We start from the raw sequence: 24,188 nt of genomic DNA, 5'->3' as shown, positions 1-24,188 counted from the left end.
GCAGAACACCAGTCTTCCCTTTTCTCCACATCCTTACTAACATTTGTTATTTCTTATCTTTTTTAGAAAGCCATTCTGACAAGTGTGATGTGATATCTCATTATAGTTTGATTTTCATATCTCTGATGATTAGTGTGTTGAGCCTCTTTTCACATGTCTGTTGGACATATGTATGTCTTCTTTGGAAAAATGACTATTTAGATACATAACCCATTTTTTAATCATGTTATTTGTCTGTTGTTGTTGTTATTGATTTGTGTGAGTTCTTTATATATTTTGGATATCAACTCCCTATTAAATATATCATTTTCAAGTATCTTCTCCCATTTAATAAGTTGCTTTCATTTGGTTGATGGTTTCATTTGCTGTACAAAAGCCTTTAGTTTAAAAAAAAAAAAAGCTTTTAGTTTGATATAGTCCCAGTAGTTTATTTTTACTGGACTGAGAAGGGATATCCAAAAAAATATTGTTAAAACTGGTCAAAAAGCTTATTGCCTATGTTTTCTTCTGAGAGTTTTAAGGCTCCAAGTATTACAACTCTTTAATCCATTTTGTATTTATTTTATTATATGTTTAAGAAAGTGATCCAGCTTCATTCTTTTGCTTTTAGCTATCTAGGTTTCTCAACACCATTTATTAAAGAGACTGTCTTTCTCCATTGTATTCTCTTGACTCCTTTGTCATAAATTAATTGACCATAAAAGCAGTTTATTTCTTGAGTCTCTATTCTGTTCTGTTGATCTATGTGTTGTTTTTGTGCTAATATCATTCCGTTTTGATTATTATAGCTATGTAGTATAGTTTGAAATCAGGGAGCATGATACCTCCAGCTTTGTTCATCTTTCTCAAGACTGCTTTATTTCTCATGTAGTAGACACTTTTATTATATTAATACTTGCAATTCATTAGTACAGTATATCTTTCCATTTATTTTTGTTGTCATCAATTACTTTCATCAATGTCTCATAGTTTTCGGTGTACAAGTCTTTCACCTCCTTGCTTAAAATTATTCCTAGGCATTTTGTTATTTTTGATGCAATTGTAAGTAGAATTGTTTTCTTAATTCCCCTTTCTGATAGTTCATTAGTGTATAGACATGCAACAGATTGTTTTATATTGTTTCATATTCTGCAATTTATTTATTAATTGAATTTAACTGAATTTATTTACTAATTCTTGTAGTTTTTTGGTAGAGTCTTTGGGTTTTCTTTATATAGCATCATGTGATGTGCAAATAATGAAACTTTCACTTCTTTCTTAAAATTTGGATGACTTTTACTTCTTTCTCCTGCCTGATTGCCGTGGCTGGAAATTCCAAAATATGTTGAATAAAAGTGACAAGAGTGGGATTCCTTGTCTTGTTCTTGATCTTTGAGCTAAAAACTTTTAGCTTTTCAATAACTATGATGTTAGCTGTGGGCTTTTTCTATTTGGCCTTTATTATGTTGAGATAGGTTTCCTCATTATCAACTTCACTGAGAGTTTATTCAAAAATGGAGGTTGAATTTTGTCAAATGCTTTATCTGCATATATTGAGATGATCGTATGATTTTTATCCTTCCTTTTGCTAATGTGGTGTATCACGTTGTTGATATGTGGATGTTAAACAATCCTTGCATTCCTGGAATGAGTTCTACTTGGGTCTTGGACAAGGTGTATGATCCTTTTAGTATATAGTTGAATTATATTTTCTAATTTTTTTGAGGGTTTTTGCATATTTTTTCATCAGAGATGTTGGCCCATAATTTTATTTTATTGTAATATCATCTGTTTGTATATCATGGTATTTTGGCTTCATAAAATGAGTTGGAAGTACTCCTTCTTCAATTTTTTTGAATAGTTTAAGGAGGATAGAGGTATTAAGTGTTTGGTACACTCACCTGTGAAGTCATCTGGACCTGGATATTTGTTGAAAGCTTTTTTTTTTTTTTTTCTGATTCAGTTTCATTGTAAATAATTTATATTTTCAATTTCTTCATGATTCAGTCTTGGAAGATTACAGGTTTCTAAGAATTTATCCATTTATTCTAGATTATTTGTTGGCATATAATTGTTATACTATTCTTGTGTAATTCTTTGTATTTCTCTTTTATTGGTTGTAATTTCTTCTCTTTCACTTCTGATTTTATTCATTTGGAATTTCTCTTTTTTTCTTGATGAATCTGTTTAAACATCTGTTGATTTTGGTTCTCTTTTGAAAGAATCAGTTCTTAGTTTCACTGATCTTTTCTGTTGTTTTTTTGGTCTGTAGTTCATATTTATCGACTGGGATCTGTATTGTTTTCCTTTTTCTAATATCTTTGGGCTTCATTTTTTCTCCTTTAAGTAGTTCCTTTAAATGTAAAGTTAGAATGTTAGTTAAACTGTTTATATAAATGTTAGTTAAACAGTTAGTTAGAATGTTTGTTTGAGATTTTCTTGTATAGAACTCCCTCTTAGAACTGCTTTTGCTGTGTCCCAAAGATTTTAGACTATTGTATTTTCAATTTGATTTATTTAAAGTATTTTAAAATTTTCTCCTTGATTTATTTATTGATCCATTGTTTAATAGCATATTTTTTTGGTTTCCATGTATTAGTGTTTTTTTTCCAGTTTTATTTTTATAATTGATTTTTATTTTCATACTCTTGTGGTTGGAAAAGATACTTGACATGATTTCAGACTTTTTAAATTTATTGAGACTTGTTTTATAGCTTAGCATGTGATCTCTCCTGGAGAATGTTCCTTGTGCATTTGAAGAAGATATGTATTCTTCTATTTTGGTTGGAATGTTCTGTGTATATCAATTAAGTCTATCTGGTCTAATGGATCATTTAAAACTAATGTTTCTTTACTGATTTGCTGTCAAACAATCTATTGATGTAAAATGAAGGTTAAAGTACCTTATTATTATTATTATTATTATTATTATTATTATTATTATATTGCTGTCATTTACCCCTTCCTACTGGATTGACTTTATCACTTTATCATTAGGTACTTATCATTAGGTAATTCTTTTTATTTTATTACAGTTTTGTTTTATTTATTTATTTATTTATTTTTATTTATTTATTTTTAAAGATTTATTTATTTATTTATTTATTTATTTATTTATTCAGAGAGAGAGAGAGAGGCAGAGATACAGGCAGAGGGAGAAGCAGGCTCCATGCAGGGAGCCTGACGTGGGATTCCATCCTGGGCCTCCAGGATCACACCCTGAGCTGTAGGCGGCACTAAACCACTGCACCACCAAGGCTGCCCACAGTTTTGTTTTAAAGTCGATTTTTTCTTATATGAATATAAATACACCAGCTTTCTTTTTGTTTCCATTTGTGTGGAATAAGTTTTCTAGCCCATCACTTTCAGACTGTGTATGTCCTCACTTTTGAAGTTAATCTCCTGTAAGAAGTATAGAGATGTGCCTTGGGTTTTGTTTTTTGTTTGTTTGTTTTATTTTTCATTTGCCACCCTATATGTCTTTTGATTGGAGAATTTAGTCGATTTACATTTAAAGTAATTCTTGATAGGTATGTACTTTTGTCATTTTGTTTTTTGGCTGTTTTTGTAGTTCCTCTCTGTTCCTTTCTTTTCTTTCTCTCTTCCCTTGTAGTTTGATTGTTTCCTTCAGAGAAATGTTTAGAATCCTTTCTCTTTTTCTTTTGGGTATTTACTAGAAGTTTTTGTGTGTGTGGTTACCATGAGGTATACATATAATATCTTATGTATATAACAGTCTCTTTTAAGTTGGTAGTGAGTTAATTTTGAACCCATTCCAAAGCTTTATATTTTTACCTCCCATTTTATATTTTTGATGACATGTTACATCTTTTTATTTTATATATCCCTTAACTAATTACTGCATTTTTAAAATATTTTATTTATTTGAGAGAGGGAGAGAGTGAGAGAGTGCAAGCAGCGAGAAGGGACAGAGAGAGAGGGAGAAGCAGACTCCCCACTGAGCAGGGAGCCCAACTCAGGGTTAATTTCAGGATGCTCCTCTGAGATCATTACCTGAGCCAAAAGCAGAAGCTTAACAAACTGAGCCACCCAAGCATCACTCTCTTAACTAATCACTGCATTTTTAATTAATTTTGCAACTTTTGTCTTTTACTCTTTATTCTTGCTCTGTAAGTGGTTTATCTACTGTCATTGTTATTTATTTACCTTTTCTCATGAGTTTTTTAATTTCATACATTTTCTTAATTAACTAGTACTTTTTCTTTTTTAGCTTAGAGTGGTCCCTTCAATATTTCTTGTAAAACCAGTTTAATGATAATGAACTCCTTTAGCTTTTGCTTATTTGGAAAATTCTTAACCACTTCTTCAATTCTGAGTGATAACCTTTCTGGGTATACTTTTTGATGGCATATATATATATATATTTTTTTTATTTCAGCACTTTGAAGACATCATATGACTCCCTTTCAACTTACAAAATTTATGCTCAAAAATCTGCTGATAGCCTTAGAGGGTTTCCTTTGTACACAATATATTGCTTTTCTCTTACAACTTATAAGATTCTTTTTATTGTTCTTAAATTTTACCATTTAAAATACAATGTCTCCTGATTTTTCTCTTTGGGTTCATCTTATTTATAACTCTCCTGTCTTCCTAGAACTGGCAATTTCCTTCCCTAAATTAGAGGAGTTTTCAGCCATTACTTCTTCAAATATTTTTTTCTGACTTTTTCTCCTTCTCTTCTTCTGGGACCCCATAATGTAAATGTTACTCTGCTTGATGTTGTCCCAGAGGTCCCTAAATATTTCCTTATTTCTTTTAATTCTTTTTAAATTTTGCTGCTCTGTCTGGGTGTTTTCCATTGCTCTGTCTTACTGCTTACTGAGTCATGCTTCTGTTTCATCCATTCTATTGTTAAATTCCTCTAGTGCATTTTTCAGTTCAGTTGAATTTGTTTGGTACTTCTTAATATTTTCTGTCTCTTCTTTGTAGTATTCTCTGTGTTCATTCATTTTTCTCCTGAGATCATAAAGACCATCACTTTGAACTCCTTATCAGTTTGTGTCCAAGCTGCTGAGCAAGGAAGACAAGTCTCAGGACACTCATTCATGCTGATTGTATCTGTCTCTGTGTAAGTTGGGCAGTATTCAGGTACTTATCCTGCTCTGTTGTGGTTTATGTGGTGCACAGGATGGGTGTGAAATGGGGTGGGCAGATCCTAGTTTCTATGTACTAGCAGGCTAGAGGGAAGTCACCAAAAATGATGGTTGTGACTCTATCACCAGCAAGTTAGCATGAGATTGCAAAAGTGGTATCTACCAATGCTTCCATCCCCAGAAAAGTTTCCTGCAGTTTCCTGCCTCTCCAGCAGCCACTTTAAAATTAATAAGTCGTTGGCAGCCTGGGTGGCTCTGCAGTTTAGTGCTACCTTCAGCCCAGGTCGTGATCCTGGAGACCGGGGATCGAGTCCCACATTGGGCTCCCTGCATGGAGCCTGCTTCTCCCTCTGCCTGTGTCTCTGCCTCTCTCTCTCTTTCTCTCTTTCTCTCTCTCTCTGTCTCTCATGAATAAATAAATAAAAATCTTAAAAAAAGAATAAAATCTTTAAAAAAAGTGGGATCTTTATTCTCTATAGTTCTTTGATTCTCCTGGTCTTAATCTCTGTTGATTTTGAAAACAAGACATTTTGGGGGTTTGTATTTCTGTCCGTCTCCTTTAGGATCAAGATGCCTGATGTGAGGCACAATCCCTTTACTTCTCAAGGAAGAGGTCCATATTCTTTTGGATCCCTCCTGATTGTGGGGTCACCTCATCTAGGAGGGAGTCCCAGAATGAGGTCCTTGCTTCTCCTACTCTTCTCGATTTGTCTCTTTTGTCTTTTGTTGAGGAGGTGCTGTTAATCTAGTTCTGAGCTGTTTTCAGGGGGAAATTACTCCATATGTAAGAGTAAATTTTTGGGGTCAGTGCAAGGAAGTAAGTTCAGAGTCATCTTAGGTTGCCATCCTGAACCCTTCCCTCTGTCCCATTGGTTTCTATGAAACTTCCTTTACAACTTAATATGTTTCAGTTTTTGTAAATATTACATATGTGCTTTAAAATAATGTTATTTTTGTTAATTGAGTGTACGGTTCTTTATCCATATATTTGCTCAAGCTGATTCTCCGTAGAACTCATAATACAGATTATTCTTTGCTTCAATTTTCAGTTTCTGGGAGATTGTTAAAAAATGCAACACCACTTGATCTATCTATGTGTGTGTATGTATGTGTGTGTAACTATGCATATATATATACACACACACACATTTTATATAATTAATTTAGTGTTAAGTCTGTTATTAGGTAAATATACATTGATGATGGTTATATCCTCTCATTTTATGGTTCCTATTAAGACTATATATTTTCCCTTATGCTCTTATATTTGCTATATTTATTACATGCATTTCATCTTAGATTTTAGTATGGCATACTGCATCAAATATCTTCTCTTTCGTACTTATGTATATGTATATTTGTATACAAATATATATATATATATATATTTGGAATTATATGTATATAAATATATTTGTACATATATGCTTTTGTACTTTTAAGTGCTTCTTGAGGATAACATATTGCTAGATCTAGTTTTTTGACCCATCAGAGTTTTAAAATGTGAATTCAAACCATTTATAATAATTATTATTGCTATTACATTTGGATTTGGAAAGGGAATTTAGAGTCATTTGGGGTTGGGTAGATGTAGAGGTGAGAGCAGTTCTCCACAATTTCTGTCTCTCCCTTTGTAAAGATTTTATTTATTTATTTGAGAGAGAGGGAGAACATGTGAGAGGAGAGAAGAGAGCATGAGCAGAGAGAGGGGCAGAAGGAGAAGCAGACTCCCCGCTGAGCAGGGAGCCTGATAGAGGGCTCAATCCCAGGACCCTGGATCATGACCTTAGCCAATAGCAGACATTTAACCAACTGACCAACCAGGCACCCTCAAAAGTTTCTCTTAATTTGATCTCCAGCCGCTTCTCATAAGCCATCTACACCAGTGATGACAATCTTTGATCTTCCCAATAGTTTATCACTTTTTTTGTACCCTATAACTCAGAGGCTTGCTTTTTTGGAATATTTTAGTTTATAATATTAGCATAACTCAATAGCCCCAGTACTTGCATTACTCATTATTATTGTCTTTTTCTTTACATTTTTGTCTTCATTTTCTTGATAACTTTAACTTCTTGGTGACTTGAAACCCATAAGAGCTGTGGGAAGAACATTATATGCTAATAAATAAATTAAAAAATGTTTTAGTTGTCAGATTGAATGTGTGTGTTTGTGTGTGTGTTTGTATGTGTGTATTGCAAAATGTACATATACATTGAAGTATACATTTTCCTAAAAGGGGGGAAAATAATACAACAGTGAGGGAATCGGATGAATTATGCACCACCCAAAATGTATCTTCTTTTGCAATATGCTATTAATTATCACCCATATAAACTATTCAGAGATTTTTTTTCTGTATATTGTATATGTTTTAGTCCTTAAAGTAGATTGTAAGTTTTGATAGAAGAGGTTTTCACATCAACAGTTGTAAATAGAAGATGATGTCAGCAAGGTGGAAGGCTAGGAAGTCCCAGTGCTATTCTCGTGCACAAACACAATAAAAATAGTAAATAAACAACCACAAACTGATGACAATAGCTCTGGGAAAGCTCTGGACTATAATGAAGGAACAGCAGAAACCCTGTGGAGTTCAAAAACTGAGAATGACCACAAAGATAAGTATAGGAAGCATTTTGCATCCATCACAAAATTGCTAGTCCAGAGCAGCTCAACATTAAGAGAGATCCCCGGAAGGATTTTATCCCATGTGGAAAAGCAGAGCAGGAAAACCCCAGAGAGCCTCAATGCCATGGTTATTTGCAGCCTTTGCTACTGAAGACTCCCACAGTCTTCACCGACACTGAACCCAACTGATGGAGCTGCCCAGAGTCCCTGTCTGCATTTTCTCTCTGGTGCAGGAACTGTCTCTGCAGTGAGACCTGTTCCCGGGGCCCCACTCAGTGCTGTGCCCTGCTATCCAAGACTGGAACACCACAGTGCCTTCCCATCTATGGGACCAGAGCTGCTGCTGCTCTGCACCCCACCTCCAGGATTCTCAGTCAAGGCTTTGATTCACTATTACTGGGGAAGTACTTCTATTTCTCTTCGTTCTGCCTTCTAGATGCCAAGCTCAGGCTTTGACCGACCATCACCATGACTGTACTGCTGCAGCTCTGTGACTCACCACCATGGTTCTAAATTGTAACTCTGTCCCACCGTACCTGTGTTCTTTACCACCCCAGGCCCTATGTTGTGGCTTTGACTACTCACCATCACCAGGTTGTGCCCATGCAGCTCTGTGCCTTATCTCTGGGGTTCTAAATTGCAACTTTTACTTGTTATCACTGTGCCTGAGCTGCTGCTGCTGTTCTGCAACTGGCCCACCAGGGCTGGAGTCAGAATGTTGACCCCCCATCCCCAGAGCATGCTGCTGCTGTACACTGCCCCTCACTCCCCTGACCCAAGCTGCCACCCAGGGCCTGTGCCACTGCCACAGCTCCTCTCAGCACCCTGTGATCTGTGTCACCACAGTGAGTACCAGAGACCAAGACTCCTGCACACTCCTGTACCTCAGAAACCAACACCACCACTGCAACAAGTTCATCTGTGCCTTAGGATCCAGGCACTGAGGTAGTTCTGTATGTGCCTGGTCCCAGGACCCCGCTGGGACCACTCCTTTTCAGGGGGCGGGACCTGGTCTCAATGTCCTTGGTCAGAACATCCTCCAACAGGCAAGAAAGGAGAATTGGAAGACTCCTGCAGCTGTCACCTCTGAGAACTACCGTAACCCTACCTGCCACTGCCACCCACAGAACCTCCAAAGTCTTGGTCAAAGAAGACTCTTCATGATTGTCATTAACACTGGCCTAAGCTGATGGAGTTTCGTGGAGACTACACTAATTTGCCTTCCCAGGATCCAAAAATGCTACATACCACTCAGCCAACACCTTCATAACCACCTTCCGGTGAAAATCTTTCCTCATTGAAGCCAGTCTGAACAGTCAGGAAGAGTTGACTGTTCCCTCAAATATGCAGAAACAACACCAAGCCGAAAGATACATGAAAAAGCAAACAAACAAAGAAAAAGCAGATAAAAAAAAGACACCACCCAATGGAGATTTATGAGACACTCGAAAATGAATACAAAATGATTATTTTAAGGAAGCTCAGTGAGATTCAAGGGAAACAGATACACAATCCAGTGAAGTCAGGAAAATGATGCATGAACAAAATGACAAGTTCAATAAAAAAATAATAAAAACTATCTATACAGATTTATACAGATTTTGATCTTGATAATCATTCCATGGTGTGTGTGTGTGTGTGTGTGTGTGTTTGGCTCTGTTCTAATGTAATCACATTTGCTTGAAAATGCTGCTGTATGTACTATAGTTATCACACTATAGAGATCTCCATGAAACCTTAGGTTGAGGGATGCCTGGATGGCTCAGTAGTTAGTAGTAGTAGCCTTTGGCTCAGGGAGTCCCATTGGGCTCCCCACAGGGAACCTGCTTCTCCCTCTGCCTGTGTCTCTGCCTCTCTCTCTCTGTCTCTCATGAATAAATAAATAAAATCTTAAAAAAAAAACAACAAAAACCTTAGGTTGAAAATACAAGGGGGAGCTTGACCATGACTTTTGGTCACCTCAGTGAGATAATATATGTAAAGAACTTAAACTATTTCTCGGCATATAGTAAGATACGTGTTTTAATCTCCACCCTTACTTGCTTCCCCTCAGAATGCACTCTCCTCTCTAGAGTCCTCTCCCTCCTTTCTCTATCTTTATTCCCCAAGCCTTCATCTACTCTTCATAGACACTTGCAACCAATCTTTCCATTCATTGGGATAGTAATGGTTGCATTTATGCTTAGAGGCCATCTATTGACCTCTATTGTGCTTATCTTCCCTATTGAGTCCCTTGGTCACCTGTGACTAAAGAATCTTATACTTTGGGATATTTTGTTATAAATCTTCATATTTTCTACATAGCAAGATGTAATTTTTTGTACAAAATATATTTTCAGTAATAAATGTTAATTATTGGTAGTCTCAGGAAATTTTTATTACCAGAAAAAGCGAACTATACTCCAGATTGTTGAAAATTTAAAAATCAAATCATTATATTCTTATAACAATAATAACTTAGGATCCATTTAGAGACTTAATAAGTTATAAATTTGAATCTATTGAGGGATAAACAGAAAATGGAATGAATTCTAATGCAAATGTGTGCATTTTAAATAATACAACTTCACTAATTTCCATGTCAAAATCATTAATTAATTAGTGATTTATATTTCTATTTATTCCAAATTCTTTAATTAGTGATTTGTGTTAGGAAAATCATCATTATTTTTCACACTCCAAAAACACATTGTGAAAACTGTTATAATAATTGACATGTTTATTTAATTTATATGGTTCTTTACCAAATAGCTTTAGCTATAACACTTAAGTGGGCATAAATTTTCTTCTGGAAATGAGAGAGAAGTTTCTTGAATATATTTTTATATAATCCTCATGTTTAAAGAAGTATGTAGTTGAGCTATGCTTACCTATTCACTGTTTCTCCCAAAGGATTAAATATTTTACAATTCTGTGCCTTTGCACAGCTTAATGTTCTTTCCAACAACAAATTAGTTTAGTACTCTTTAATTCTTAGCTCAAGCAACAATTTTCACTGTGAATTCTCCTTTTGTCCCAGACTCAGCATAGACAGTTGCTCCTCCCATCCTTGTTTCTACATCATCCTATAAATTCTCTGTCATTGTTTTATAATTAATAGATAAAACGTGAACTTCTGAGGATCAGAAATTGATGTTATCTATACTTCATTCCTATCTCGTAGCATGGTGCTGGCCATGTATATTCAAGACAAACCTGTATTCCAGGAGTGAGTTAGTGTGTGAACACTTTATTAAAGTGGTAACATGGTCATGAGATCAATACATTATAATTATACTTTGAATTTCTTCACAAGTTAATAAGATAAGTGGATAAAGCCAGTGAGAATGTATATTATCAATTTGAAAAATATAATTAACAATATTTTCTTTTTAGAAAAAAATAATCAATATTTAAAATTAAATAAATCTATCTTTTAAACATTTCAATATTTATGCTGGATATCCTTCACAATGAAATATTGCCTACAATACATAATTAAAATTATCAAAAGCTATTTATTTTCTTAATTTATGTTCTTTCCATTTCAAATTTATGGCTTCAGAAAAGTAGCCCAGCAACATATATTAATTTTAGATTTTCCCCATATTTCAATTCAAATTCTAATAGTGTAAAACAATGATGCTGTAAGAAGGGACTACAGAGTCATCATTTTTATTTAAAGGTTTTATTTATTTATTTAAGAGAAAGAGAGAGAGACAGAGCACAAGCAGGTGTAATGGCAGAGGGAGAGGGAGAAGCCGACTACTTACTGAGCAGGGAGTCAGATGTGGGGCTTGATTCTAGGACCCCAAGATCATGACCTGAGCTGAAGGCAGATGCTTAACTGACTGAGCCACCCAGGTGCCCCAGAATTATCACTTTTATCTTAAGATTGTAGGTTAGGTGAAAGAACATTTTTTTTCTCCTAGCATTTTTTAAATCCTTAAATCTTATGCATTGTAAAATAAAAAGTAATTTTATTCTTTATACAGAGAGGAGTACTCATATTATTTATGCATCATGTATGCAGTTTTTAGTGAGCACTCTCTATTTTGATTATTTTAATTATCTATTATTCTTGTGAGTCTGCATTATTTTCTAACATATTTTACTACCTGATACCTCTTCTCTGCAGGCTATTTTTTTCCACCCTAAATGCCCGTACACAATTCCTTCACCTAGTTAAATTCTACTCATCTTTTAAGATCCAGTTCTTTTATGCCTTTCATGAATATATGAACCAAAGATGTCTTTTCTGACACATTGTGACAATTCTTACTGATTGTATTCTAGTGATAGTTTATGCATATGTCTTGTCCATTTAACTTAAATACACATACTATTGTTAAAAAAATCAGACAAAAAATATTCTGATGTTTACATTAAAGTCATGAATGTAATTATATATTTTCTATAATAATGATTGATTTTATTTTATTTTATTTTTTTATTTTTTTATTTTTTTTAATTTTTATTTATTTATGATAGTCACAGAGAGAGAGAGAGAGAGAGAGGCAGAGACACAGGCAGAGGGAGAAGCAGGCTCCATGCACCGGGAGCCCGATGTGGGATTAGATCCCAGGTCTCCGGGATCGCGCCCTGGGCCAAAGGCAGGTGCCAAACCACTGCGCCACCCAGAGATCCCTATTTTAAACGTTAATACAAATAAATTTCTATTTAACACTTAACATATTTAATATTTAAAATTATAATATATATGTAACAAAAGCATAATACAAATATTGTTAAACATGGATTTGATTTGTAAGTAAATTCCATTCTAGTTGGATTTTTTTTTTAAGTACGGTGCATGTCTCTTGTTACTTTGCATATGGACTTAAGAATTCAAAGTAATACTGAAGATATTTCATCAATCCAATAACAAGTTCTTTTTATCTTTTCTTCTTTAAAATCATATAAACATATCAAATATAATATGAATCTACAATGAGAAACAACTATAATTTGGACATTGGAATTAATGACCTCACACCAACATATTAAACCAAATGAGAAGCAGCTCTAGATTAACAATATATAGCTTTTACAGGTTATGTTTTGAATATCTATATATCTATCTGTATCAATCTACTCATTACATAACTTATAGCATATATTTTTAATAAAATTGTACATATGCCATATATTATGAATATATGTAATAGTTCTTAAAACATAAGAGAATTGCTTACTTCTTCATGAAAAGATGAAACCTACTGGTTGGCCGACTGAAATAACTTTATCATCCCATTGTGCATTTAGCATGACACACTATTTCCTGTCTTCCATACACTGTCATAGATGCCTGACTTCGTTCAAGCTATGTCTTCTGATAGGATCTTCTTCCTTTTGCTGTAGAAATCAACTACTTATTCTTACCACCTCATTTGCTCTCGATATATTTCACAGTTCTTGACATTTTCAAAGCTTCCTTTCACCTGTCTAAGAAATAATGTATTGTTCCCCTGACTGTGCTCTTTAGATTTTATACATAATTCCACTATTGAATATCACATTTTATTTCACATATTTTTATGAATATATGCCTGTCCCTCCACAAGGCTGTTAAATTCTAATGTTCAGAGACTCTATTAGGTATAGTGCACTCTCTTGCAGGTATTCTTCTAGACGCTGTGGATATACCAGTTAAGACCGCAAAGTCCCTTTTGCTAATTTCAGTAAAGGGAACATAAAATGAACAAATAAGTACATATTTTTCCAGGAAGTAACAACTTCTGTGTGAAAAGAATAAGAAGTAAGAAAAACAACTAATAACGGGGGTTATGTTTTAGAATGGTGAGAGTTGAGGCTTGTTGAGGTGATATTGGATCAAGAACATGGTTGAAATTCCAAGGGAAGTATTTTAAATAAAAGATCAGAAAATTTGTTAAAGTCAGTAAGACTGAAAATTCACCATGAGAGTTTACCGAAAAAGTGTCTGTATCTCCATGATTTAGGAGGCTTGATAGACTGCATTTTATTTGCAACTGTTTATTTTCCAGGCATTTTATAATTGAATTACCCTACCAGAAGATATATGTTTTTGAGAAAGTACGTGTGTGTATATGCACGCACACACACGCACTGAATGCCTCAGGGAGGCAGCTCATGTGTTCATGGGTATGCATGCTTCAGAATAGAGGAGATTTGCTACAAGATTGTGGTGGAGTGGCTCTGCTGAAAGTCTCCTATTATCAGCTTCCATTGATTTAATATTACTTAATATTAAGGAGTACTATTAATAGCTCTAATATAAAAAACTTTAATTTTCGCATTTTAACCACATAGCACATGGATGGAAATAAATAAATATAAATATTGAACATGAGTATTTTCCTGAAAATCAACATTTCACTTTTGTTTCATGGTATTTGTCTGGTAAACAATAATTACACCAAAGAGAAGGGAAGAACCCTGAAAAGAAATTTAAGCTAGGTAGCCTTTTAAGATTAATAGTCTTTACCTTTTTGCCACCAAAATTTGTATTTATACATCCTTTCTTTCCATCCATTGACTGTTTTCACTGTTACAATCTATTGATCTTTATTCTTGAGGTTAAAATTATGTGTGCTTACCTCAGCTTCTATAGCAGTACTATATAGATATGCATTGTATATAAATATATGTAAACACAATGCAAATAAATACAAATACAACAGAACTTGTAGCAAATATTTCTCTTTTTTTAAAAGAAATGTCTACATGTTTTTTTTAAAGATTATTTATTTATTCACGAGAGACACAGAGAGAGAGAGAAAGAGGCAAAAGACACAGGCAGAGGGAGAAGCAGGCTCCATACAGGGAGCCCGACATGGGACTCGATCCTGGGCTGAAGGTGGCATGAAACCGCTGAGCCACCCGGGCTGCCCTGCAGCAAATATTTCTAATCAAATTTTATGTGTGCTGTATGATACACTATATATATATATATATATGATTCAGCTTTGGTGAATGACATCTTTTTACTTCAGTAACAAGTATGGATCATATGGATTCTGAGCAAGATTACTTAGGACACATCACTTTTGGATGCAACAGACTTATTTGTCTCTTCTGTTAATGTTTAAATTTTAAGATTCATTATGGACTTGATTAAATATGCCAGTAAAATTATTCTGTACATTTGACTTTTCTTAAATTCCATGACAGAAGATTTGTTTTGTTTGTTTTCTCAATACATGATCAACCTAAACACGGTTTGAGTGTGCTTTATTTTACACTTTAGGCAATGAAAAACAAATAAATAAAAACATCTTTTTTTTCCTCCCATGACTTTAAAGAAAATCTATAGTCCCTCAGAATGTGTCACCCATTCAACCAAAGGAAATGATATGCTTAAGGGGGAACCCTTAAGTTGAAAATACCTTCCTAATATGTTAGTTATCAGGGAGCATGGCCTTACCAAATGCCTTTTTAAGGGTCGAATGCAAACCAAGTCACATGGGGCTGAGGGAAAACAATGGCAACCTAGAAATCTTTTCTTTATCACTCCCATACTGGAGGGGGAAAGATGATGCATTTTATAGATGTTCCCTACATCATTCATGTAGTGTAGACATTATTTTTATGTGTATTCAAAAGAAAGACTAAGTATATTCTCTCAAAGTAGAGAGAGAATTGTTTTACCTCTTAGGGACCAATTCATTGTACTTGCACTTGCTTCATTCTTATATCCTATGTGAAGGGAAGCCTACGGGATGACTGAAAAGGTATATAATTAGTCTCATTAATCTAGTGATATGCATATGCAATTTTAAAATAAAAGAGTATCCATGGGTATTACTTGTATGAGGTTCATGTCTTTTGTTTAAGTGATTTAACTTTTATAGTATAGAATGAGAGGACAGTTCACCGTCTAATGTTCATAACTTAATGCTGTTATAATGGAAATTATTCACTTAGTATTTAGATGGTTTCTTCTCTTTCCAGAGACCTTGGACTTCTTAGTAAAAAGGAAGGAACCAAGTAAACCATGTTTGAAGATACCATGGACAGACATTTAGTTTTAGTCCTTGATGAAGAGACATCAATTTTTATGTTAGAATCATCATGAGATATGAAATGCTATGCTAAAATGCAAATGCAAGATAAGAAACATTCTTAATAATATCTTCTAGAGTGATAGCATTGTGCTGTTTAGTGGGACTAGCAACCTATGCATTAGTGTTATTTAGCTATATTCTTGTCTGCCTAGGGGCTTTAGGACCACCTCATCTCATTTTAGAAATTACTGTCTACCCCAACGTGGCTTAATTTTACACTAGCTCAGCTAAATTCTATTTATTATGCTATTTTTTATATTTAAGACATATTATACAATCAATTGTTCCTTCTGAATCCACCCTACTGCCCAGATTGTCTTTGCCAATCTTTATCATAGTGTCTGCAAGGGTCTATTTACTCATTTCTACTATTGAGCTGGATTTCATGAAATCTACTTAGTTCATTAGTATAGCACTTTGGTATTCTTCCAAGAAATCGTATAGTACAAAATAAAACACAAATGGTTTGCTATTATTTAATTTTGATAGGTAGCCAAAATATATTTATTATTTTAAGACAAGATAAATTTATCAGAAAATCTTTTGAAAGAATGTTAAAATTGAGTTATACCGAGGAATTGACATTTTACCATCGTAGACAAGATCTAATTTTTCTTAATGTAAGAATGTTATTCAAATGTATCATGAAGACAGGATAACAAATCTTTCTGACCTCTTAGAAATTCTCATATAATTAAAAATCATAATTTTCTCCCTAACATTTCCCCATTAAAAATAACAGTTAAAACATGAAGTAATAGTTTATAAAGTAAAATTGTGGAAAGTATATATCCAGGTGAATAATGCAACATTTTAGCCATATAGGCAAGTTGAAACAATTTTGACTTTGAAATTCCTAAATAATATTTAATAAATATCTACTGACATGGTTCTAATACAAGTTTTGCAGTGAATGAAGTAGTTTACCCTTACTTTTTTCTTATGTTACAGATTTGTTATTCTTAGTCCATTAAATCAACTTCTATTTTTTCTTGAAATACATGCTTCTTGGATATTTTTAGTTTGTAGAATATTTAAGGCTATTTTCATTGGTAATTTGATTATATATAATTATATAAATAGATAATTAGGTTTTAAGAAAAAAAGTACAATGAAATATAATATCAGTGAGTGTTAAGCCTATTTGACAAAAATTAAAATAAGGCTAATATCGGTATCATACAAACTTATGATGGCAAATCCCAATTAAGATTTTTGACAATACCAAGCTGTCTTACTCATCAACTGTCACAAAAAGCAGTGCATTTAAAATCTCCTCAAATTTCTGACAAATCAACCTACTTCACCACTCAGCTGACTTTCCTTCTAATAGATAAAGAAAATAAATCCTCACAGACTAAACTTTCAAAATTAATTAAATCAAACCTATGAACCTCTTGCATCTATGACCCCACTTCTCTGTGCCCACCTGTTATATTGGAGAACAGGTTCTCCTTCAATCTAAATGTCTCCACTTATGTTCTGTGTCACATTCAATAACCTTATAAAATCCATCATATTATCTTTCCCTTTTATCATAATCTTCTCCATTTCTACTGTGTATCTCCTATCATTTACACATTTTCAATTCTGATTTAAATAATATAAAATAAAGATGAAACAAAGAGGAGAACAAAAACCAAACATGATACCTTTATGAATTTCACTTAGTCTCCAGCCGCACATCACCCCAGGCCTTTCTTTCCTATACATGTTTCTCTCATTCCGTTTTTACTACTTCATACACTATTCAATTTCCCTCTCCTTCCTTCAGTTTTACTTCTAAACACATAACACCACTCAAAAAAATGTGTTTTCTTTGAAATCAATGATGCCATCTATGCCACTTTTTTTTTTAAGAGAGAGAGAACAAGTGAGCGAGTGGGGGTTGGAGAAGAAGTGCAGAGGGAGAGAGAAAATATATATATTTTTTAATATCTACTTATTTGTTCATGAGAGACAGAGAGAGAGGCAGAGACACAGGCAGAGAAGCAGGCTCCTCACAGGGAGCCTGATTCAGGACTCGTCCTGGAACCTGGGATCACGATCTGAGCCAAAGGCAGATGCTCAACTGCTGAGCCACCCAGGTGTCCCAAGAGAGAGAATCTTAAGCAGGCTCCACACCCAGTGTAGTGCCTAAGGTGGGGCTTGAGCTCACCACCTTCAGATCATGACCTGAGCTGAAATCAAGAGTCAGACACTTAACCAGCTGAGCCACCCAGGCACCTCTATGCCACTTTTTTCTGATGAGCATTGCCTTAGACATAATGGTACTTGATCTGTCAGAAGAATTCCATATTATTGAAAATTTTCCCCTACATAATATATTCCCTGGGATTCCATGATTCCATGCTCTTTTGTTTTTTCTCCTATAATTTGTCCATCCTTCTATTCTCTTTTTTTGCCTAATTCACTTAATATTTTTCTTATACTGTTTCAGATACTTAGTTCTAGATCATTCAACTCTACTATATGTTCTCCAGATACAGTACTGATGATTTATACACAGGGTGGTGATTTCTAAATTTATACGTCTTGTTGAAACATCTCCCATGAGTTCCAGACATTTTAACCATCTGCCTACTTTGCATCCTTAGAGTGATATTTAAAGTAAAATCAAAGTCAGCATGTTCAAACATCAAACCCATGAAAAATTCAGGCTCTTTATCTCTTAAAAGACATAGTAGACAAGGATTACTTTAAGTGTCTGAGCAACTAGAAGGATGAAGAGATGGGAAAGATGAAGAAGATGAGATAGCCGAAGAAGGAAGGAAAGATCAGAAGTTCAATTTTGGATGTGATATGTAGGCTGTTACTATATATCCAAGTAGAGATTCAAAAATACAGTTAAATACATGAGGCTGAAGTTCCATGGCGAGAGTTGTTGGCTAAGAGATATAAATTTGGGAGTCCTTAGAAAAGGTTAGTGGTCACAGCCAGAAGACTAGATAAGATCACCAAAGGAGCGAGGATATGGAAGAAAGATAAGGGTTCAATGTCTAGGAAAATTGAGGAGATGAGGAGGAATCAGTAAAGCAGATGGGAAAGGGGTGGCCAGACATCAAGAGAAAAATTCACAGAGTGAGACAGTATTAGAAATCAAGTGAAGAAGGGATAAAAGTGCTTCTTTTCTGGCTTTCTCATCTTAGAGGCATCTTTACCCTTCTAGTGACTCAGATCCTCGAAACCATCCTCATCTATTCTGTTTCTCAGGATACAGAGTTTATTCTATCAGGAAATCTTGACAGTCCTGATATTCCAACAGCACTGCTACCACACTGTTCCATGCATGATCACTTCCCACCTGGATTACTGCAATACCCCTTCCACTGGTCCCTCTAATTTTTTCCTTGCCCCTTTTAACCTATTCTAAATAGCCAGACTGATTCTACCTAATGCAGTTCAGATAATGTTACTCCTCTGAGAAGAGACTTTCAGTGTTTCCTCAGCTGCTTTAGTATCAGAGCCAAAGATCTAACAAGTGCCCCAGATGCTAATCTAGCTCCCTTTTTGCATTCCCTACCAAACTCCCCTTACTCAGTCTAGTCTACTCACAGTGGTCTCCTTGGCAGTTTTGACAATGCCAAGAACTTTGGTACCTTAGGAAATGTGTGATTGTTTTTCTCTTCTAGAATCTATTTTCCCCAGGTAAATGCCCCGAATATCCTCTCATCTCATTTAAAATTTTGTTCCAAAGTCATTTTATCAGTTGATGGACATTTGGGCTCTTTCCATAATTTGGCTATTTTTGATAATGCTACTATAAACATTGCGGTGCAAGTACCCCTTTGAATCAGTATTTTTGTATCCTTTGAGTAAATACCTAGTTGTGCAGCTGCTGGGTCATAGGGTAGTTCTATTTTTAACTTTTTGAGGAACCTTCATTTTGTTTTCCAGAGTGGCTGTTGCCATTTGCAATGACATGGCTGGAGCTAGAGTGTATTATGCTAAGCAAATAAGTCAGAGAAAGAGAAATACTATGTGATTTCACTCATATAGGAATTTAAGATATGGTAATAACAGATGAAATAGGGAAAAGAAAAAAAAGGGACAAAGAGGCAAACCATAAGAGGGGCAGAAACCCTCTCTCAACCATAGGGAAAAAACTGAGGGTTGCTGGAGGGACAGTGGGTAGGGGAATAGGCTAAATTGATGATGGGTATTTCTTTTTAAATATTTTATTTATTTATTCATGAAAGACACACAGAGAGAAGCAGAGACATAGGCAAAGGAAGAAGCAGACACCCTACAGGGAGCCCAACATGGTACTCAGTCTCCAGACCCTGGGATCATGACCTGAGCTGAAGGCGGATGCTCAACCAAGCCCCTCAGGCACCCTGGGTGATGAGTATTAAGGAGTACTCTTGTGATAAACACTGGATGTTATATATACATGATGAATCACTAAATTCCACTCCTGAACCTAATACTATACTATATGTTAACTTGCTAAAATTTTGATTAAAAACCTGAAACATGAAAACTTCATTTTATCATTGTGGACCCATGTAAGATTGCAGTCACTTACTGTAAAACTACCTTCTCTGGTATATCTTTTTTTCTAAATAGAATTTATTGACATTTATGCATTATGTTACTTTGAGGTTATATTTTTTTATTTTGTTTTGTTTGTTTTGTTTCATTACTGTTTTGTTCATCCTTTGTAACCTTGTCACTTGGAGCAGTGTCTGGCACATAAAAACAATCTGTACATATTTATTTAAAGAATAATGACTAAATGAATGAATGAATGAATGAATGATGAAAGAAGAGGAGAGAGGACAGAAACAGATTCTTTTCATTAACAAATATGTCTTTGGAAAACTTAAGCTTGTTTATCCTAATTATGAAAGAATAATATATTTTTAAATCAAATTCATTTTAAAATTTTAGTTTTAATGAACAACAGATACTCTAAATTAAAAATAAATCAGAACTGGAAAAAGTAAATTAATTAACAAAGGACAATACAGGATCTAAAAGGCTGGGTCAATTAGGACAAGAGAAATAACACACAAAGTATTAAAAGTCGAATAGAATCAAACATTGAAGAAGCATGTTACATAAATATATATTTGTCAAAATGCATTTGTATCCTCAAATATGACTCTGGAATTAACCCTTGCAGCAAAATAAGTTCTTATTTTAACTATTTTCATAAATTTTACCAAAATTTTTTGGGATTCATATAATTCTGAAATTTTATTTATATATACGTGTCATGTTTTAATTAGAAATGTGTTTCAAAATTATTTTTAGTGTGAGGCCCTGAAACTTTTACACAGTGTAAACTGTGCTTGAATATTAATTGAGAAGGTATAGAGGGCACAATTTCTACTTAAAAACTTGAAAGCAAGCTAATTCTTTTGGGGTTGCCTGGTAACTAATAAGGAGTATGTCAAATTGAAAGACAGATCTGACTGAAGCAGCATTTGAATAAATAATAGAATTGTTGTCAACTTTAGCCTTAGAGAAGTGAGGCAGGGACCAATTCTAAGTTAAATTGAAGGAAAGACAGTTGAAATGTCTTTTGTGTTTTTTTTAGTGAATTGTCCACTGTTTGTCCTTAACTTTTTTTCCTCACCAACAATTTGTGATTAATGCAGAGACGTTGAAAATAAATTCTGAAGACATCACTCATTATCTGTTGAAATGAAATGAAGTGGCCTAAAGCATTTGAGTGGCATGATTATTTATTATTCATTACCATTTATTTATTTATGAAACCATATTATTATAATGTATTAGTTTCTTAAGAAATATATGTACAGTAAGAATGATAACTACTCCAATAAAAGATTGCATAAGTATTTTTTAAGGTGAGATTTGTTTACAATGACTCCAGGGTATACGTACAACAAAATATCTTGACAAGTCTTTAGTTACCATGATCTGTTATATCAGGCCGTTGATCACATACTCACAGTATTTGACCTATTTCTATTTTAATTCCAGCAGGAAAAGAGTCAAGACAGTTCAAGAATCAAAGGTAAGAAATGACTGTTTTAAGATCATAGCTTCATAAATTCCTATAAGTATAGGAGAAGAAAAAATTGATTTGGCTTTGAAAATATATCTAAAAATGAGAAAAACAGTAAGAATTTGAAATTTTCAATGTGGTTTTAAAGCCACTGTGAGCCCTTTGGGAATTCTACAAGATCACTGGGGATCCTCCATTGAGGTCTCCTTTCTTCATATAGTGTTGTTGGAAACTTAAGACATAATTTTCTGAATTGTTCTTGTGGCATTCCTCCACCAGGCATTTTCCAAAGAGTTGGTGTTCTGTTACATCTATGGTGAGAGTTGTTGGCCAGAGATATAAATTTGAGAGTCCTTAGGAAAAGGTTGGTGGTTAAGGCCAGAAGACTAGATGAACTTTAAAAAATATGTCTCATAGGAAACCAAGTATTGAGTCACTGCTGTCTCCTTTTATTTCTATGAAAAATCAAAACAATATTTATATGTTAAAATTTGGTGTAGCTTTTAATGGTATAGTCAACTCTAGTCAGACATAGGGAAACTCTTTTCCCCATAATGACATTCTTATGTTTGATGTTTATTGTTGAGATAATAAATTACACTAGGTAGATTATAATCCTGCAGCAAAAGATTTCCATTAACTTGTTTTCCTGTTGATCATAATAATGAATTTAACAGATTTTTCCTGGATTAATCCTTCTGGCCTCTCCCTTCACATCCTAGCACTTCTTATTCTACAAACTAGACATCCTCATCCACCTATCCCTCTCCAACAGTACATAGTCACGAGCCTGACTATGGAATGAGGGATGATTTTCCTGTTCCCTTCCATCCTTTTTTGCATAGAAATATAGATTTATTTTTACTTTAATTTTTTTTAGAGTCCTACAAAACCAAAACTAAAACCAAAAACAAACAAACAAAAAAATGTGGAGAAGTTACTAAGTTTACATGTACTTTTGAAATGATGAAAGGGTGGGTAGTCTTCTGAGGGTCTCTAAATTGACAATATCAGTCTTGCTTACTAATTAACAAACCCAAATATAATCTTCTCTTCACATTTCTCTGCAACAAATATAATTACCCAATATGTTTTCCATGTTTGGTCATCTGTGTCTGTCTGTATTACTGAAGAATGTGAAAAGACATTTTCTTTTTTTATTTTGGTAGGTATATGTTATTCAAATGAATTATTTAGGACTGCCCTTCCAGCGATTTCCCAAACTATTTGTGTTCTTTTTCAGCAAACTGAAGTATGTCTTGTTATTTTATATGTGAAATTATTACACTTATTTATCCTCAAAGCACTCATATTAACTCAAAGTTTCATACTTTTGTGTTGCAAAGGGGAATTTGTATTCCAAGATGTGCTGTATGATGTGCATTTAAATGATATATACATTTTAAGCATACTGAGTACACATCTTCTCATGAAGGGTCCCAGTGTTTCAGGTTAATCTTAAATCATATTTATAATTCTGTTATAGTTGAAATAAGTTTAGCATAGCTTTCTTCTTGATGCTTTATTGTCTTGGGATATATAAATCCTATCATCTGAAGTAGTAGAAATTATGTTTTTTCAACTACTGCCTCGGAACATGTTTTCTTTTATAATGTAATAAAATTTCAAGATGATGCTTGTCACTTCTTTCACTGTTATTGGCTGACACTTGTTTCAGAACTCTCACATTATGGCTTCTAGGCTACTGAGTTGTACGTAAATCAGGGACATACAGTTTTGTCAGGACCTGTTGCCTAACTCTACTTAGGACTCCGTATTTTTCTTGACTATTTATGGGATTCATCTTGAAATGTTGTTTTACTGAAAATTATAAATGGCCATTAAAAATGTCTTTAAATGTCAATATTAAGAAAAAAAGATTTGAATAAAAGCAATAGCTTACCCACTGGTAGATGAGAAAAATTTTGAAAAGTAAATATCGTACTTATTTTGGTAGCTAATTATTGAAATATGTGTTATGCCCTCACTTGACGTTAGTAATCAATTCTTAACTAATAATTCTCTGGACTTCCTAATTGGTGATCTTATTTGTCAGAACATGTTTATTACATAGTCAGAAATGTATGCAGAGGAAGTCTTTAACCTTCTAATTTTCCGCATTCTGTACCTATTCCTGCTTATGACTACAATCCAATCCTCATTACCAGTGACCTAAAATCATATTAATGCACAAAGCAGTCCAATGAAAATCGATCAGTCTTTTCCTCCCTGTACATGGAGGTATATATTGAAATGTTTGGAAACTTGCTGTTTTATCTCTGATTCAGTATTTAATACCCACACAATTTTTTATTCTCATATTATTTTGAGATATTTAAATATCTCATATTTACAGTTGTTTACGATATCCTTTATTAAAGTTACATTGACAATTATAGCAGAAAAATAAAGACAGTCCTAACAGGTTTGGAAGAATGTTCAACTATTCAAAAAGCCATA

At 34.0% G+C, this 24,188-nt stretch overlaps 1 protein-coding gene across 4 annotated transcripts in view; it reads left to right on the top strand.

Moving 5' to 3' along the window:
- Positions 1-24,188, top strand: part of FSTL5 (follistatin like 5) — a 683,263-nt gene that overhangs the window by 101,657 nt on the left and 557,418 nt on the right. For 2 of the 4 annotated variants that reach the window (XM_072773810.1, XM_072773808.1), the window contains exon 3: positions 21,707-21,737. In XM_072773810.1, the coding sequence (XP_072629911.1) occupies positions 21,707-21,737 (31 nt within the window). Of the gene's footprint in view, positions 1-21,703; positions 21,738-24,188 lie in introns of all 4 variants that reach the window. The other 2 variants (XM_072773809.1, XM_072773807.1) reach the window with 1 other exon arrangement.

The sequence above is a fragment of the Canis lupus genome, chromosome 13 (assembly GCF_048164855.1).
Source record: "Canis lupus baileyi chromosome 13, mCanLup2.hap1, whole genome shotgun sequence".
NCBI lineage: Eukaryota > Metazoa > Chordata > Mammalia > Carnivora > Canidae > Canis > Canis lupus.
Note: the sequence above shows the minus strand (reverse complement) of the source record. Positions and strands in the feature narration are given on the sequence as shown.